Source organism: Sinocyclocheilus grahami, unplaced genomic scaffold, assembly GCF_001515645.1.
Source record: "Sinocyclocheilus grahami isolate Dianchi unplaced genomic scaffold, SAMN03320097.WGS_v1.1 scaffold63.1, whole genome shotgun sequence".
Classification (NCBI taxonomy): Eukaryota; Metazoa; Chordata; class Actinopteri; order Cypriniformes; family Cyprinidae; genus Sinocyclocheilus; species Sinocyclocheilus grahami.
Window position 1 is genome coordinate 90,986 of NW_015505242.1, and position 19,068 is coordinate 110,053.

A 19,068-nucleotide genomic window follows, 5' to 3' on the forward strand; every position below is an offset into this window, starting at 1 on the left:
TCCTCTAGGTTTCTTGCCATGCTGCGGATGCAAGCTTCAGACGAAGAAGTGAATGATGTGTGCTCCCGGCGCCTATTTATACTATAGTCGCACCGGTAGTGACATCATGGCTGTCGCCGGCCAACGAGTTGGTGTTTTTTCAATGTATGCTTCAGACACGGGTCACGACGAGGCTTTTCCCATAGCGACCCCTAGAGGACGCAGTGTCTCGTTCCCTACGCAGGGAACCATGGTTACATAAGTAACCTGAGACGTTTTCAACATCGATAGTAATCAAAAATGTTTCCTGAGCATCAAATTCAGTATTATTTCTGAAAAATTCAGCTTTGCTATCACAGGAATAAATTAAATTTTAAAATAGATTAAAACAGAAAACATTTCTTTTAAACTGTAATAATATTTAACAATTTTGCTGTTTTTACTGTATTTTTGATCAATTGGTGAGCATAAGAGACTTCTTTCAAAAACATTTTAAAAATCCCAAAACATTTAAAAAATCTTAATTATTCCAAACTTTTGTGTAGGTTAAAGGATGCAGCTATACATAAGAAAATTCAAAGGCTTTATGGTAAAATGCAATAAATCGTTGAGTAAAAAGTAAAAAGCAGTGCAATACTAAAAATGTTTCCTTTTAAAAAAAACTCCTTTCAATCCTCCTTTTACAAGTAATACCATTACCCTTAGATAATCAAAAAAACAAAACCTCATATTCAAGTTTCAGACAGATATCGCTCGGAGCTGTTCAGAACCGGTTCTAAAATCCTAACAAAGCTCTGACTCTATCAGACGATACAGGAGTGTGGGAAAAATGGCATCTCTGTTCATCAGCTGAGGTTCTTCTGTTCAGTTTTAACCCTCTGGCTCCTCAAGATGTCGTGGGAGACATGGTGACTGACGTCCACGGGACAGGACGGGACCCATGGAGGGGGACAGGCTCCTTACCGCAACCCCACTCAGAGGCACCAAGGAGGGGGAGATGCTGCGGTATCCCACCCCGCTACGGAAGTTCAGCTCCTGGGTGGGCAGCAGAGGCTTCAAGATGCTCACCAGGCAGAAAGCAGAGCCGCTCTTGGGAATGAAATTCACCTTGTTTCTGTCTGGGCAGAGATATGGAGGAATCTCCTGGAGAGGCCTTGGCCTGGAACAAAAGATGGAAATACCAGGTCATGGCACTTTTGTGAGAATGTATCTTTCATGCTGATAAGAATATGAATGTTCCTTGCATAAGTTAAATCCCCCACATTTAATTTTTATGTGAGGAAACCTTTATTACAAAATAACCAAGTCTTGACATTTTCTACACATGGAGTACAAATGGGTGTACCGTTATTTTTTTCAGTGCAAGGTCTCATCTCAGCGGTACTTTTATTCAATCTTTAAACGTCTGTTATTTATTTTTGCATTTTTTGAAAATAACAAAATCGCTCATTTTTTAACTGTATTCAAAACTAATTTTGGTAATAGGGTTGAAAAATACTAACATCATTTGAAATAAATACAAAATAAAACAGATGAGTTGGACAAATGACATTTTCTAAAGTACAGCACCACCTTCAACTGAATCTGTGTTGAAAATGAAGAAACACTGATTTCATTTTAGAGTTTCAAACCCTATTTTATACTTTATTCATGGGTAAAAGACCTTACTCCAACGGACAGGCAAAATGTCTACAAAGCGCTTACTTACTGGATTTCTTCAAAAGCTTTAACTCTCTCACAGCCCTCCGGAGGCTCACGTTTGAACATATAGCTGTTGTTGGGCTTTGGAGAGGAAGCATATTTGGGCAGAGGGGACCAAGGTCCCAGGTCTAAGACAGAAAAAGGAATATTTATGATTCAAATAGTTTGATTTTAGGCTATTGTGTGATGATGATGGTGATGTGTGTGCTTCTGACCTCTTTCTTTGCTCTCATTTAGCGTTTCATCGAGCGGGCTGTTTCCCACTGTGTCGTTGAGGATGCTGAGGTACGAGGGTGAGACAGAGTCAGCCCGGCTGCTGCTGTTGCTACGGTTACTGCCGAGCCCGCCGTTGGAGGGCGTCTGTGTGTCAATACTGCGTGTGCTGCTGCTGCGCTGGGGGAGGGGAGGGGGCGCACGGTGCCCATCAGGAACGTCCTGAGGCTAAAACACATATGCACATTTGCTTAATTAGGATGTGTAGGACAAAAGCAATTCTTTTCACTGGATTCCACTAAACATCACATTAGTATTGATTGTGCACTGATCCCTATCCACCTTTTTCCTAATGAGGATACTGCTTTTTAAATTATGGGAGGCACTTCTGGTTTGGAGAAGTACTGTTCAAAATCATAAGGTTGTGCTACAAACAATCTATATCCATCAGTCTGACTAAATGAGATGTACATTTTCCTTCATGTTCTGTTTTCACACATCAGGAGAATAACATGATGCTTATTTTTTTATCTGACAGGGTATAAGCTCTTTTTTCTCCTGATAATTATTTCCTTTGTATTCCACTGTAAAAAAAAACAAGAAAAAACAACAACAACATATACTGTTTATTTGTAGTCTGCTCTGTTGATTAGATTTATGATATATCATACCCATGAATAATTCACTGGAATGCACCAAAAAATCTCTTGTTTTTCTCCCAGAATCCTTACGTTTCTTTCCAATTTGTTTTCACTCACATGGTTGCTTTAAAATGTAATTGTATCCCCATTAAAAGTGTTTACTGGATTGTTTGTAAGGCAAGTAAATATAATAATTATTAATTATCAATTTGAAATATTATCACTCAATATTCCAGTTAATGAACATTTTTGATTAAGGCAACTTATGCTACATAATACAGACATATTGTATATTACTACAGTGATATTTATGGTCTGTAAATATTGTGGTCTGTTCGGTTGTAGTAATTTGTTAATAATTTTACATTTTTTACATTTTTAAATTTCCTTTTAATGATCGATGGTTGAAGGGTGAGTAGAATAATGTCACCTTGATATGAATAAATAGATTTAAAAAATAATAAATAAACAATTACACTTGCAACAATTACATTCAGAGAAAGTGCATTCTTTGTGCCAAAAATGAGCCTAAAATGTGAATATTTTAAAGATAGGAAAGATCTGTTTCCAAAAGCACAAACATAAAATAACATTTGAAAAGTTAAAAAGTAGTAAGTACTGTATACAGTATTTACATTTAGTGAAAATTTAAATATTAAATACAATTACAAAATGTTAAAACTATAGTTTTATTTATCATATGTTCTCATGTCTATTTTGTTTTCATTTTTATAGTGTGTTTTTGTAAAGTCATAATTTGTGTTATAATACTGTTTTGATCTGTTTGCTATTTGCAGTTGTTATATTTACTATTTTTCATAGTGTGAACTATATTAGAACCAGTTTGACCCACAATAATCCTAATTGTTACTTATAATAATAGTATATGGAACCCACGCACAATTAAAAAAAAAAAAACATTAAAAAAACATACAAAAATGCATTGTCCCCATTTTTAAATTCATAGATAATTATGCTTAACTAGGAAAAGTCCCTGGTTTCCATTTCAGAAATCTTACTCTATGTTGAGATGCACTCACTACTATGATCTCATCTCGTTCCACAGTGTCCCGTATGATGATGCGTTCAATCTCCTGGTTGAGCCCCTCTATGCTGTTCCGAAATCTGGGAGGTGTGGACTTAGAGATGGGGATGGGAATCAGGATGGTTTTGGGCATCTGAGACTGAGAGTGAAAAAGAAGAAAAGGTACTACACTTCTTTAGAAATGTGTGTACGGGTATGTGTGTCAAGTACACAAACATTGCCCCTGCAGGGGAAACCAGCCTTCTGTGTAATCCTGTTAGAACGACGCCCACACACACACAATCTCTACAGTCTCTCCACTGCCAAAAATCAAACATTCTGCCAGGCTAAGCTCCATCATTATACACAAGCCACTGACTACAGAGAGCATTACCATTGAGAGCCCATTACTGCTGAGCTTGAGGGTACTTATTTTGAGTATGGTGTAATGTAAGAGCTCTTTCTCAATCTTTTCTTCATGCTCTCATGATCTTCTCCATTATGGTTTTGGATAGCCAGACTTTTGCCTTTTTTCCTTTCTCTGTTTGTCGCATTACTCAAAAACGAATATGAGTCCTCTTGGTTTTTGAGATATATTGACAAAATCATTAAAGGGATACTCCACCCCAAAATGAAAATTTTGTCATTAATCACTTACCCCCATGTCGTTCCAAACCCGTAAAAGCTTCGTTCGTCTTCGGAACACAATTTAAAGATATTTTGGATGAAAACCGGGAGGCTTGTGACTGTCCCATTGACTGCCAAGTAAATTACACTGTCAAGGTCCAGAAAAGTATGAAAGACATCGTCAGAATAGTCCATCTGCCATCTGCCAAATAGCGTACGCTGCTTGCGTTCAGTGGTTATTCTCCAAAATGGCGCTACGGTGATGCTGAGAGACACAGAGGAGACGAATTGTTGAATAAAGTCGTTATTTTAGTTTTCTTCACGTACAAAAAGTATTCTCGTCGCTTCATAACATTACGGTTGAACCACTGATGGCAGATGGACTATTCTGACGATGTCTTTCATACTTTTCTGGACCTTGACAGTGTAATTTACTTGGCAGTCAATGGGACAGCCACAAGCCTCCCGGTTTTCATGCAAAATATCTTAAATTGTGTTCCGAAGACGAACGAAGCTTTTACGGGTTTGGAACGACATGGGGGTAAGTGATTAATGACAAAATTTTCATTTTGGGGTGGAGTATCCCTTTAAAGATGTTTAAAAGGGATATTCTAGGTTTAGTACAAATTAAGCTTAATCTATGGAAATTGTGGCATAATGTTGATTACAACAAAAACTAATTTCCACTTCGTCCTTTTCTTTAAAAAAAAAATGAAAATCTGGATTACGGTGAAGCACATACGATGGAAGTGAATAGAGCTAGGCTGTGTTTCTCAAAAACATTGTAAGCATCGTTTTAAGTTGATCATAGAGACCATTGGTGGCAATGGGTCTATGATCTACTTTGACTTACAATGCTTTTGGGAAACACAGCCCTGAAATACTTGTTGTTTTAGTAGTATAGCCAAAAGATATGCATGTTAAGGGCCCATTCATGAAGAATGTGTTTTTCCATTCTACTGCACTACTTTTCCATTGTTTTTCTACGTAAGCATGAAGATGGACGTGTTTGACCATTGTGTTTGCATCTTGTGTTTTTTTCAGCGTCTCACGCATGAAAAACAGTGCTCAAGTTATAAAAAACATGTCTTGAGACTGAGTTTTTCAAAGCATAAACATGTTCTGTGTAAATGGCCGCTTACATGATTTTAGTGTGGAAAAAATTGCTCACTAATCTTTTCTGTAACCTTGTCACAATGAAAATGTAATGCCTAAAAAAGTCTCAACCCTAAAAGGACTGTTAAAAATATTTTTACAGCTAAAATAATACACGACTCAAAACAAGCAGCGATCTGTTGTTTAATGCAGCAAATTTGTTGAAAAAGTTGAACCTGATGCAAAATCTGTGTGAGGAAATGTTTCAACGTTATGTGAAATTCTTGATCGTGCAGATTCCTATTTCGCCTGTTAAATTTGTTGGGCAACTGTTAATATGCACCTTAATTGCAAGTGCTTTTAAAAAAATAAAATTATAAGCTTCATATTTCTTCTTTTAAATCCTCCAAAAATTGCCTCCATTCACTTCCATTGTAAATACCTCACCATAACCTCGACTCTCAAGTCAAAATTATTTTGATTGAGTTTAACTTGTACTAAATCTGGAATATTCCTATAATACAATGCCTTCTACTCAGGGAGCTCATTTGGATGCTAGGTTGTTGTACACTGCTGAGGTGTCATGCATAGTTAATTGCACAATTGTTATAAAAATGCACACGCGTAGAAATACAATGTGTTGACTTATTCATTCAAAGGCTGTGCTGGTGAAGGCAGGCTGCAAGAGGACACTTGTAATCTACTCTAAAACCAGCCACTGTCCTTTAGAACAATCCTGTCCCCCAGTTTCAAAGGGCCAGAGAAGCGTCAAAATTGGGACAGATTTGCAGGAAAGTGGGGCGCTATTAAATTCTCCAGACGTTTGGCCTACTTCAGTTCTGCATCATGTACTAGCCCAGGAGGCTAAGGAGGTTTTCTTAATGATGTACAAGAGCACCCTGTTATTCGCACACAAGCACAAACGGTGGCTGCAGGGATGCGATGATGCCCACCTGTGACTGGATGATGGTATGGTTGCCATTAAAGGGTGACTTGCGGTCTTTGTCCCGGCGGTGACGGCTGCTGCGTTTGCTCCGCTGGAGCTGTTGTCGCAATTTTGCGATCTAAAAGAATTCAAAACAGAGATGATGAATAGCATAGTACATAAAAAAATAAATAAATAAAAAAGTGGAGGATGAGGAACACTGGATCAGCTCTAGATGTCTCACCTCTTTAAGCTGGTCAGTGCTGTCGCAGGAAGCCGATCGCTTATGAGAACCTCTCCTCCGCTCATCTACCCAGGCCCTAGGGGTCTGACAAGGAGAAAAGTGAGAGAATAAGGGAAAACAGAGATTGGACCAAACAATTCAAGCATCGATTGATTCATTCATAAATCGGCTCAAGGATGGGGAAGATTATTTGTTTTCTTTCTTTTTTTTCGCAGCATAATCACAGTAACTTTGTTTGCATTTTTGCATGTTTTTCATACTAAGGAAAATTATGGAACAAACTTTTTTCACCCTATAACACATGAACAAGCAATAAACTATCCTAGGGTGCTTGTGCAACAACAACAACAAAACATTATGTATGTGGTCGTGTGTAAATTAACATATATGCTGATTTTCTATTATATATTTTGTATACTGTTATACATTTATTTATAATTTAAAATAATATATATATATATCATATATAAATAATATGTAAAACATGTGTTTCTTGCCTATAATATTATAAATATTTTAATATATTAAAATTATATTTATATATGTAAATTATACTATATAAATTACATATTTTACTGATGATTGTAAACAGGTTGTCCTGGTCATTTTAAAACTGTAAATTCGTAAATTACAAGTCTACTCTTTCTCTCTTTGTGGTGCAATTTTGTTCATTTATTGTACATATGTGTTATGTACGCATAGCATAAACAGCATAAATGTCTCACCTGAGTGGCCTTGTCCCTCATTTAGAGGGTGTGGTGGGCGGAGCTCCCGTGCCGCTGCCAGGTCCTTGATAGGCCAGAATTTACAGGTGAGTTGAAGGGAGGAGGATCCCTCAGTGTTTCAGCTGAAGGAAGGGCTTTCAGAATGAGGAGTGACTAAAGTTAAAAGAGAGGACAAAGTAGGATATTTTTTATATAGACCCATAGATATTTAATATATATTATCAATCAAAATTTGAAGGTTAAATTGTAATTTTGTACATTTTATTTGGATTCTTCCACAGCAAAAGCTGCTGACCAGCTGGCCCAGCATTTACCCTCCTCTCCTGTAAAACAATCATTATCTCTTGGCCTCTATTCATAATCTCTTAATCCATCATGTGTGGCTCGTGTGGTTTAGTTTCAACCTCTGTCCCCATTTCTTTCCTACATTCTCCACAATCTCTTTATTACTCTAAAGGCAGTGTATTTATCAGCCTTGAGACAAACAAAATGATCCCTGTTTTTTCACAAATGTTAAGAAGATGATAGGCCTACTGTCAGAGGCGGACAGTAGTGAAGTATTTTTACTTTACTCAAGTAAATTAAAAAAGTATCTGTAGTTTATCAGAATGTTTTTCTTTGTAAACCTTTCTTTCACTACAGTCCAAAGCATAATATCATACTCTTTACTGCTCTAAATTTCATAAATGAAAGTTGTTGTTTGTTTTATCTTTAATACTTAAGAACAATAACAATGTAGCACTTTCTTGTTCTCAAGTAAATCTTTGAATTACTTTTACTTGATTTCTAATAAAATTAAGTATTCAATGATATTTCATATGAAACGTAGTGCAGTAACAAGTACAATATTATGCTTTGGAATGTTGTGAAGTAAAGTTTTCTAAAGAAAAACACTCTGATAAAGTACAGACACTTGAAAAGTACTTTTAAAGCAGAGTAAAAATACTTCACTACTGTCCGCCTCTGCCTATTGTTTATTAGAGCTGCAAAACGATTAATCGCATTCAAAATAAAAGTTTATGTTTACACACTATATGTGTGTGTACTGTGCATATTTATTATTATGTATATATAAATACACACACATACATGTATATATTAAGGAAAATACTGTATGTTAGATTTATATATAAATATTTATATTTATATATAATATTAATTATATACAAGTATAAATATATATACACACATAGTATGTAAATATAAACATTTATTTTGAATGCGATTAATCGCAATTAATCGTTTTGCAGTAGTGTGTGTGTGTGTATACTGTATATATATATATTTCTCTCTCTTCTTATGGTATAATTTTGATCATTTAGTGTATGTAAGTGTTACATACATACATAGCATTTAAACGGCATAAATGTCTCACCTGGGTGGCCTTGTCCCTCATTTAGAGGGTGTGGTGGGCGGAGCTCCCGTGCCGCTGCCAGGTCCTTGATAGGCCAGAATTTACAGGTGAGTTGAAGGGAGGAGGATCCCTCAGTGTTTCAGCTGAAGGAAGGGCTTTCAGAATGAGGAGTGACTAAAGTTAAAAGAGAGGACAAAGTAGGATATTTTTTATATAGACCCATAGATATTTAATATATATTATCAATCAAAATTTGAAGGTTAAATTGTAATTTTGTACATTTTATTTGGATTCTTCCACAGCAAAAGCTGCTGACCAGCTGGCCCAGCATTTACCCTCCTCTCCTGTAAAACAATCATTATCTCTTGGCCTCTATTCATAATCTCTTAATCCATCATGTGTGGCTCGTGTGGTTTAGTTTCAACCTCTGTCCCCATTTCTTTCCTACATTCTCCGCAATCTCTTTATTCTTTACTACACACCACATCTTTTTCTCTCTTGCTTTGTCTGTTCCTTCCATGCATAAACAAAAAAACACAAGATTACTAAGGTCACTTTGTGAAATTCAGTCCATCTGTGCACTGGTTTGACATTCTGTAAAATGGATTTTTATGCATTCATGGAAAAAAAAAATACAGCCTGCAATCTCTTTATTCTTTACTACACACCACATCTTTTTCTCTCTTGCTTTGTCTGTTCCTTCCATGCATAAACAAAAAAACACAAGATTACTAAGGTCACTTTGTGAAATTCAGTCCATCTGTGCACTGGTTTGACATTCTGTAAAATGGATTTTTATGCATTCATGGAAAAAAAAAATACAGCCTGCAGTCAACTGAAGGCTGAGCGATTGTAATGGTTGTTGTTTAAAATGCAATGTTGTTTACCCACATAGCGCCCCCTAAAGCCTGTTTTCAGCCATCGTGTTGGCCATGGCACGATAAGGTGTAATGTTAATGCAATGCACACCACGCTGCAAGACCAAACCGATTACATGTATTAATAAAATAAAATCTGAAGGGAAATGATTCGTCATTAAAATAAATATCCAAAACATTATATATACATATCATATGAAATAACGTAAACTCTCACTGAAACAAATCATTTTATGAAGAGATGTCAAAAGTCTAATTATTAAAGCTCTAATATGATTGCTTATGCCGATGGACTAAGTGATTGCAACAGACGCAGAGTCGCGTCAGTGTAAAGTCTGCAGCACCGCGCCCCAGGCTCAGGAATAACGACAACAAGCCGACGAACCGCATGCATCTCGGTCTGTGCCAATGCTATATAGATTACACTGGTCACGTTATTCATAATCCACAACTGTTTCAGGGATTAAATTATTCTGCGTGCAAAAACAGTACCCACAATAGAACAATACTATCAATGCATTGATAAGCGCATGGTGTTTCATACGGGTACTCACCTTTGACTGATGAGAGAATAACTGCACCCGGCGCGTTCATGGTCCTTTGCGATAAAAGGAAAAACGCAACGGCGTGATATGGATTCAGCGTTTAGAAGGTCGTTGAAAAACAGGTTGGTTGTTGGTGGAGGGCGGCCGGTGTTGCTGGGTCAGAGAAACAGAATGAGGATGCGCAGTGCCGTTGCTATGGGCGTTGCTGTGCTGCCGGTGGTCGATGGGCTGTCGCTGTGTAAAGGTGATACCAGAGCTGTAATATCAAAGCGAGTGAATTTATAAGCAGGTCCTCATCGCCCAAAGGATAAAAGCGGTCGCAGACATGCTTTTTGGGGAGGGGCGGTAAGGGTTCCCCTCAGAGGACAGCTGGCGTTGAGGTGCGTGCTCCCTCCGTCTCAGTGGTTCCGTGCTAGACTACGTTACTGTTGCTGAGGCGCGTGGGGCTGTTTCCCCTCATGCTGCTGATGTGCTGTGTCCACGACCAGAGATGGGCTCTATCACGCTATAAAAATATCAAAAGTCACAGGTAAAATATACAATGTATAATACTTATGATTTTTTTTTGTATAATTAAATCGCTTTTAAACTGATACCCATCCGTGTTACACATCTACTAGAAAATAGTAGCATGCAATTATTCTTTGTGAAAATGTGAAATTATGTAATAATATAATTTATATAATAAAAAAACAATTTAAATAAAGTATAACTTAAAATAAGGTATTCACAAAAATATTTATATAAATATTTTTTATAGGCGAATATAAAGGTTTGTACTAAATTATATTTAAATTAGAATTTAGATATTTGGAAAATATACTGTATTGTGTTATTTGTAAATTGGCTGTCCAGGTCAATTTAAAAGTGTAATTTTTTTATTGTTTATTTTTTTAATTACAGCTCTGCTCTAAGGGCAGTGCTTATTTATCAGCCTTGAATTATATTTAAATTAGAATTTAGATATTTGGAAAATATACTGTATTGTGTTATTTGTAAATTGGCTGTCCAGGTCAATTTAAAAGTGTAATTTTTTTTATTGTTTATTTTTTTAATTACAGCTCTGCTCTAAGGGCAGTGCTTATTTATCAGCCTTGATTTTTTGTCTTAGCGTCTTCACATGGTGTCATTCTACCAGTCTGTCGCATGAGGGCGCCTCGCGTCTTTTCTCCTATAAATCGGCCCCCACATCGAACAATCGAATCACACAGAGACAATCCGAAGACGAGGCGTTTCCAGTCGCCGTCTGGTCTTCTGTTGCCGTTCCGCTTGTTTGGAGTACGGACGAAAATCGCAAAACGTAGAGTTTCCCAGCTCATTGGATCATGGAAACAGCGAAGCGAAACGAAACGAAGATCAAAAGATAACGAACACGAGGAATATGACGACAAATGGACATTTTACTAGTCGGGAGTCACGAAACGGATGGTACCCTGTTCCAGAAACTGTGCTACCATCGAGGACACTTGCGGTCTCGGGATGTCCCATATAACTGCGCTAAACTCTGATTAGGCAAATGTATGGGGCGCGTGCTTTGGAACAAAGGGGAAAACAAAGTTTGATGTGATTTGTTCATTTGGTTTGTTACAACAGACACAGGCGCTCAGTAGACAGATTTCACAGTCATCAGTTGGTTACAGTTGATGCTTTCTGCTGGAGGAAATAAAAGCAATGAAGGTTAATGCAAGACCTTTAAGATAGTTTTATACTATTTCATTGCCATTCTCAATGCTGCATGTGATGCTGTTTTGAAAAAAAAAAGTGTGATGCTGGACTCTCCAAAGCACACAAATTCTTGCCTGACTGCAGTCTGAAGCCTAGAGAGCTATACAAGTAACTGAATAAATCAGAATATACTGTCTTTGAAGAGGAGGAGAAAAGAAAAACATGGCAGTCGAAGGCCGAATAACAATTCTTGATGTTGGACTGATTGCCATGGTGGTTCTTCTGGGTCCTGTGACTGGTAAGTAGGCTAGTAGTTAACAGATAGTAGTAGCAATAGAAAGAATGGCAGTAAAAATTAGGGTGAAATTGTTGCAACACACCCTAGTTTCCAAATCTCTCAATGCATTCTCAAAGTGAAGGCTAATTAATTGTACACTGAATGTGTGTTTGCGTCCTGCCAGTTTTGTGGTGAATTTACTGCCACCCACATCCATCAGGAACTCTACGTTTCCTGAGTGTGTGTGTGTTTGTGTGTGTGTGTGTTTGTGGATAAGTAACAAAGCGAGTAGGTGTGTGTGAGTCAAGAGATCCGCACTGTTTGTGTCATAGTGTGTGTGGATGTGTATATATAAACAATTGTGCCTTTATCTGTGTTTATATGTCCATTTAAATATATATCTTTATTTTATGTGTATGTGTATGCGCGTTTTTGTGACAAATGAGGACATACATTTGTATAATGACAAGGGTATGACATAGGTATTACAAGGAGAAGGTGACTGTTCAGGACATTACCCCATGTCCCCACTTTTCAAAACGCTTATAAATCACACAGAATGGAGTGTATTGAAAATCTGAAAATGCACAAAGTTTCCTGTAAGGGGTAGGTTTAGGGGTAGGGTTGGTGTAGGGCAATAGAATATACGGTCTGTACAGTATAAAAACCATTACGCCTATGGGATGTCCCCACTTTTCACAAAAACAAACCTGTGTGTGTGTGTGTGTGTGTGTGTGTGCGCTCGCTCTCTCTGGCACCAGCCCCTGAGCTGCAGTAGAGCTACTGAGCATCACACAGATAAGATAAGAGCTGACCCTGTTCATGGTTCATGTGGGGAGAATAAAGGCTAAACACTGATTATTAGCTGTTAAGACAAGCTTGAAACTGAATTTCTCATCTTGCGGTCTGATGCTTAAATAGGCTCATTATGGCTTGCAGATTGGCCTTCTCCACAGCTAACCCTGCAGTCTGACCATCCAGGCTGAAATCAGAGCCAAATATCTGCTCGGACAGATATCTGAGGACAGTACACCACTCAAGAACGCTGAAAGCTTGCCTATGTCCACTTCAGATTCAAGCCAGCCTCAGATTTGTAGTTACTATGGTGCTATAAAAGGAGTGTTGTGATTGTGTTGTAGAGCAGTGCCGAACTCAGTTAGTCAGAGTGTTTTTTTTCATACAACCAGTATGTAGAACAATACAAGGACACAATGATGGCACAATTATTATTAGACGTCAACAATAAATCTAAGCATTATGAATAGAGTTGTTATCATTAAATAATACTATTAAAAAAAAATTCGGAATTGAAATAATTATGAAATGTAAAATATATATAAATACAAGATGAAAACCGCTAACTTAAAAATTTGAAATGTTGCCTTGGCTGAAAAAACAGAAAAAAAAAGAAAAAAAGTGAAAGTAGTAAAATGAACTAAATTTAAAATGGAAATAAAAAATCTAAATATACTGTATATATATGTATATATATAAACTAATAAATATGATGAAGGCACATAACAAAATCACTAAAACAACCTAAAATTAAAATGAAAACTTAACATATAAAAAACGATTTCAAAATTATAAATACTCTTAGTAATATGTAATACCAAAATAACAGTTATGAATATTTGAATAGCAATAATATTTTCCCTTTTAATGTTTTTTAACTATAATGTAAATATTATGCAAACAACATGTTGAAATAATAAATTAATTTACTTATGAAAACCATTGGTTCCTGTTGTGTAGTATTGGTGATACTGGGTGCTATTCTGTAGAGAAGCCATTTATCAGTAGTCCCAAAATTAAAGAATCGATTAAATGGTAAAGTGGAAAAACTACTGATCAAATGTATTATTCATCTGTCTCTATTTTAAGGGTGTTTTCACACCTAGTTTGCACTTCAACCAGTCTGAGACTATTCCACTGTTTCTCAACCAGAGATGCTGGGGCCTCATAAAGACTTAAAATGATTCAAATAAGCCAAAACAAGCATTTAAATAAGCTGAAATGACAAAATATTTTAATGCGTTGTACTGATCAAATGTATTATTCATCTGTCTCTATTTTAAGGGTGTTTTCACACCTAGTTTGCACTTCAACCAGTCTGAGACTATTCCACTGTTTCTCAACCAGAGATGCTGGGGCCTCATAAAGACTTAAAATGATTCAAATAAGCCAAAACAAGCATTTAAATAAGCTGAAACGACAAAAGATTTTAATGCATTGCATCGCGCTGCGTAAACATAAAACCATGTCTGCATTTATCTAGAGTGAGCGGAGGCCTAGAGTGAGTGGAGGCCGGGGGCTTGAGAACGGCGCGGCCGGCGGATTCGACGGTGAAAGCCAATCCGGTGATCCACAGCGCGAAGTTGATGACCAGCACAGATCAGCTCCAGGCATGACGAAGCGGATATCATCCTCTTTTGGAAGACCAAACAAAGTAGTTTCACTTTCACAACGAAACACACAGCGCCTTGACGACATGGTGGCAGCAACAATACTACAGCGAGAATAAAAGTTACGCCTTCTTTCTTTGCGTGAACATTTGGGTGGCGTTATGCAAATCTTCCCACATCGTGACGTAGACATGTGGGGGCGTGTTAGACCGAGATGTTTTAGGTAGGTGTGGTTGACTCTTAACTTTTATCAAGAATATCTCTTTGGATTTGAGACTTTAGTCTTTGCAACTTTACAGATCTTCTTTATGCACCAAGAGCTTGTAACACTTCAAAGAGAAAGAAATTTAAATCGCATCATATGACCCCTTTAAAATCCTTATCCAGTAAATCCCGAAAAACTGAAAAAAGTAATGTGGCCTTTGAATATTGTTATGGAAAATTAGGGCCTTGTACTAAAAGTTGAGAACCACTGCTCTAAAAGAACCCACAAATGAACTGTATACTCAGGAGTGCTTTGCATTCAGAATGCACATTTATTGTCAAAATGTGTGTGACCCCCTGAAACAAAGTTAGTGTGGAAACACCCACTGGTTTTCCACTTTGCCTCAGTTAATTCTAGCCAAGTTTCATTTTGACATGCAACATTTTTCCACCAAACCTATGTGTGTGCCAGTATGTGTATGCGTGTAATTTCCTCTTCTTTCCTCTACTTTTGTGTGTGACAGTAATTTTGTGTGCTTCCTGAAAAGTCACTGCATTCCATAGTGTGGGATTGTTTGGCGTTTTCGTGTAGTTTTGTGAATGTGTGTGTTTTTATATACCATACATTAGAAATCATAAATCCCCAGCAGGATGGTAAGTGTCATGTTGGCAGAGAAATGGTTGTGCATTTGACTCTGTGAGTTGAGAAGCACTGACAATGTCCTTTCAGTTGTGTAGTTCTGATTTGTTCTGTACTCTCTGTAGTATGTTGATAAGGGTGGTTTATCTGTGAAAATGCTTTGCTTGCATACCAAGATTTAAAGGATTTCACTCCAAAATGAACAATTTGTCATCATTTACTCATCCACATCTCATTCCAACCACGTTATTTTATTTTTTCCCGTGAAATAGAGCGATCTTTGACAGAATATAAAAGTTTTGCATAGAAAAGTTGATCAGTCAAACAAATGATCAGTCTTTTTTTGTGTTAAGTGGACCCAGTAGTGAACCATGTGGGGGGAAAACAGCTCCTTTTCATTCTGTTCTTGGCCTTGAATTTGGACTCAGATCTCAAGATAAAGTGAACACGGAGAGCTTTGCTTTTTTTGGAGCATTCAAAATTATTTTTTCGTGAAACAGGGAAATCTTCTGCAGAATATCAGAGTTTTGCATTGGAAAGTGGATGATCAGTCAAACTGATTATTGGCCTGTCTGTATGTTATTTGTAGCTAAAAGTGAACCTAGTGGAAAAAGAATCCAATTCCTTTTTATATTCATTCTGTTCTTGGATTTGTAAGTGGACTCAGATCTCAGACTCAAAATAAAGTGAACACCGCTTGCGCTCCGTAAAAGGATTTTCAATGTAGTCCATACGATTTGTGCACTGTAGTCCAAGTCTTCTGAAGCCATACCATGTATGAGGAACAAAGTGATAGAAGGGTATTAAAAATTAAATATAAAAATCTAATTAAAATTCTGTTTGATATTGCTAAGCCAATTATTTTCAAGGTATGGCTGATCATTAAAAATGGCAGATATTCAGTTCTATACTGTTTTGTCAAAATTAAAAGCTAAAATCAACCATTTTACATGTTACGTTATGAATGAAAAATCGTTATGAATACGTTATGAAAAATCTGTCTCTCTTCCACATTTTTTAAACTACATTAAAACTACATTTTAGCAAAAGAAAAATACAAAAAAAATTACCTATACATAAAATTCGTATAGCAAGTTTAATATTTTTATAGACTTATTATCGTGCAGTTGCACAATACTATTATGGAGGATGAGAAATTACTTAAGTATAAATAAATAAATGAATAAATACATAAATAAATATCTGCATTTATTTATTTAAACATTTAATTATTTATTTATTAATTTATGTATGTCTGCATTTATTTATTGATTTATTTCAGCATTTAATTAATTAATTATTTATTTACTTATGTATTTCTACATTTATTTATTTATTTATGTATTTCTATATTTATTTCTTCATTTATTTATTTATGTATTCCTACATTTATTTATTTATTGAATTCTGCATTTACTTATTTATTCATTTATTTATTTATTTATACTTAAGTCATATCTCGTCCTCCATATACCATATACCATATACATGTATATGACACATTTACCATAGTGCATGATTTATAGACTAATACAGTTTACATCACATACTTATTTATTTATTGAATTCTGCATTTACTTATTTATTCATTTATTTATTTATTTATACTTAAGTCATTTCTCGTCCTCCATATACTATGTATATGACACATTTACCATAGTGCATGATTTATAGACTAATACAGTTTACATCACATAGCCAGCTCTGTATGTATGGCTTTTCTGATGTAGTAAATAAACTTGATTGTTTTGCATTCAGGTACAATTCTTGTGAAACATGATATGAGTCATGATAAAAGAGCTCAAAGACTTGCAGAAGCAATCTAAAATGGCATGGTTGCTTCAGCAAATGCATTTTTATTTTATCTCACATTTGCTTTTGGCTAACTGTTAGTTAGGTTTAGTTTAGGTGGTAAATTTTTTCCAACGAATGTTATCCTTTTACTGCAACTCACTGGACATTTAATTTCTGAACCGGTGTGATTTGTTTAGCAACCTATTGAATGCACTTTTAGTGCCACTCACTGGACAATTTACTTTGCGAAATGTGAGAAAAGCAACATAATATCATTTTGCAGAAATGCTTCTACAGGCACATTTTTCCAATGAGCTTAGGTTTGTAATAAAAGGGAAAATTAGTATGCATAATTAAATATATATCCAATAGTGACAGATACTGATAAATAAATAAAAAAACTTTAATATGGATTGATAACCAGTAGGCCTATGATATATTTTGCATCTGTAACTGATGTTTTGGAGGTTTATTTTAAGCTGTTCTTGTGTAATAACACAAATAAGTACTGATTAGTATTAATTAACAATTAATTAGCATGCATAATTTACAGTTGTACTGTTTACTATAGTAAGTAGGCCTGTATGTACTGTAGGCCACATGTAACGTTTGACAAGGACACTGTAAAATAAAGTGTTACCCTATTGGAATGTAGCGCATGAGTCGTATAAGGACTAATTTCATGGTGCCATTTTTCATTTTTGAATTTGAATGAAGTGTTGACAACAGTTTCATTTTTGGGTGAACTATTGCTTTAGGTGCTAAAACTTTTGCTCAGTTCAAATTGCAGGAATTACGGGATGATGGTGAATGACTTTTATTCACCTCTGACTCACACTTTCTCTCTCACGCACACAAATATTTCTAATCTTGTGAGTATTGTAATGTAAGGACTAATTTCATGGTGCCATTTTTCATTTTTGAATTTGAATGAAGTGTTGACAACAGTTTCATTTTTGGGTGAACTATTGCTTTAGGTGCTAAAACTTTTGCTCAGTTCAAATTGCAGGAATTACGGGATGATGGTGAATGACTCTTATTCACCTGACTCACACTTTCTCTCTCACGCACACAGATATTTCTAATCTTGTGAGTATTGTAATGCGCTCAAATGGTTAAGCAGAGCAGCTGGGTGAAAGTATGGCTGGATGGACAGATTGGAGGAAAGGCAAGGGAGGTTTTTTTTGGCTGGAAGCATTAGATGTGAACCAGTATGTAGGTCGTGAGCACATTGCTGTGCATTGTAGTGCTGTTAGAAGTGGAGAGTCATGAATTATCCACTTCACTGAGTTGGATTTTGTTTGCTGCTGTGCTGCTGAAGTGCTTCATAAACTGGATTGCAGGGGTATCAGGTTGCCGGAGTTATCATTTAATAATATTTTGCAGCTTTTTGATGAGAAGGCAGTAAAATGCTGGCATGGAGCTCAGCTATGGGACAGCAAAAGTTCTTGTATTTAATTTGATGTGACAATGAAGAAAATGTAAGGTGATATATATATATTCTCTATTTTCCTTTCTTACTTTATGCTGCAGCAAGTCCGTTTTTCTCTACTCAACCGGTCATAAACAGTCATCTTCATGGATACACATACAGTTTACACACAATCTTTCTCCCCAGTGTGCTTGTCACTTAAATACAGAGAGGGGATGAATAGACCACATTCATTATCCCGATATATATCAACCTGTGTCAGAGCTTCCCATTGGCTGACTGCTCATTAGGTTGATGTGTCAGCCAGTGTCAGAAACCACCATTGGCTGATTCTATAGTGGAAACTGAATTTAGCTTTTAGCTTCACAGAGTAATGTGTATGTACATTATAAATGATCCTATGTACTTCTGGACATTATTTTTAAAACATCAATATTTTAGGTTATATACAGTGAGCATTTATCGGCCAATACCGATATGGTGGCCGATATATCGTGCATCCCTACTTGACACGTCTTTGTATGGTGGCTCTTGATGCCTTGACACCAGCCTCAGTTCATTCCTTGTGAAGTTGCCTCAAATTCTTGAATCGATTTTGCTTGATGATCCTCATAAGGCTGCGGTTCTCTCGGTTGGTTGTGCATCTTTTTCTTCCTCACTTTTTCCTTCCACTCAACTTTCTGTTAACATGCTTGGATAC

The 19,068-nt window shown here is 36.3% G+C and overlaps 2 protein-coding genes across 6 annotated transcripts in view; one reads left to right on the plus strand and one right to left on the minus strand.

The window, feature by feature from the left end:
* Positions 1 to 629: 629 nt before the first annotated feature.
* On the minus strand, positions 630 to 10,389 carry fam117ba (family with sequence similarity 117 member Ba). 5 transcript variants are annotated; one of them, XM_016271483.1, is made up of 9 exons: positions 9,961 to 10,389; positions 8,808 to 8,872; positions 8,550 to 8,702; positions 6,450 to 6,533; positions 6,234 to 6,344; positions 3,554 to 3,718; positions 1,896 to 2,121; positions 1,688 to 1,808; positions 630 to 1,138 (listed from the first exon to the last, which is right to left on the minus strand). In XM_016271483.1, the coding sequence occupies exons 3-9, from the start codon at positions 8,568 to 8,570 to the stop codon at positions 850 to 852; spliced, it is 1,017 nt and encodes a 338-aa protein (XP_016126969.1). In that variant the 5' UTR covers positions 8,571 to 8,702; positions 8,808 to 8,872; positions 9,961 to 10,389; the 3' UTR covers positions 630 to 849. The 5 variants fall into 5 exon arrangements, with proteins under 5 accessions (XP_016126969.1, XP_016126967.1, XP_016126968.1 ...); XM_016271481.1 differs by lacking the exon at positions 8,808 to 8,872; XM_016271482.1 differs by lacking the exons at positions 8,550 to 8,702; positions 8,808 to 8,872; positions 9,961 to 10,389 and adding exons at positions 7,175 to 7,327; positions 7,433 to 7,554.
* Positions 10,390 to 10,422: 33 nt separating this feature from the next.
* LOC107584759 (bone morphogenetic protein receptor type-2-like) overlaps positions 10,423 to 19,068 on the plus strand; it is an 18,802-nt gene continuing 10,156 nt past the window's right edge. The window contains exons 1-2 of the mRNA XM_016271480.1: positions 10,423 to 10,480; positions 11,063 to 11,914. Of these exons, the coding sequence (XP_016126966.1) occupies positions 11,839 to 11,914 (76 nt within the window). The 5' untranslated portion in view covers positions 10,423 to 10,480; positions 11,063 to 11,838. The remainder of the gene's footprint in view (positions 10,481 to 11,062; positions 11,915 to 19,068) is intronic.

Coding starts and splice junctions, on each gene's coding strand:
- fam117ba (XM_016271481.1), bottom strand. CDS start 8,570: ATGAGGGACAAGGCCACCCAG. Junction 6,345..6,449: donor GCACTGACCAGCTTAAAGAG/GTGAGACATCTA, acceptor GAATTCTTTTAG/ATCGCAAAATTGCGACAACA. Junction 1,809..1,895: donor AAATGAGAGCAAAGAAAGAG/GTCAGAAGCACA, acceptor TTTCTGTCTTAG/ACCTGGGACCTTGGTCCCCT.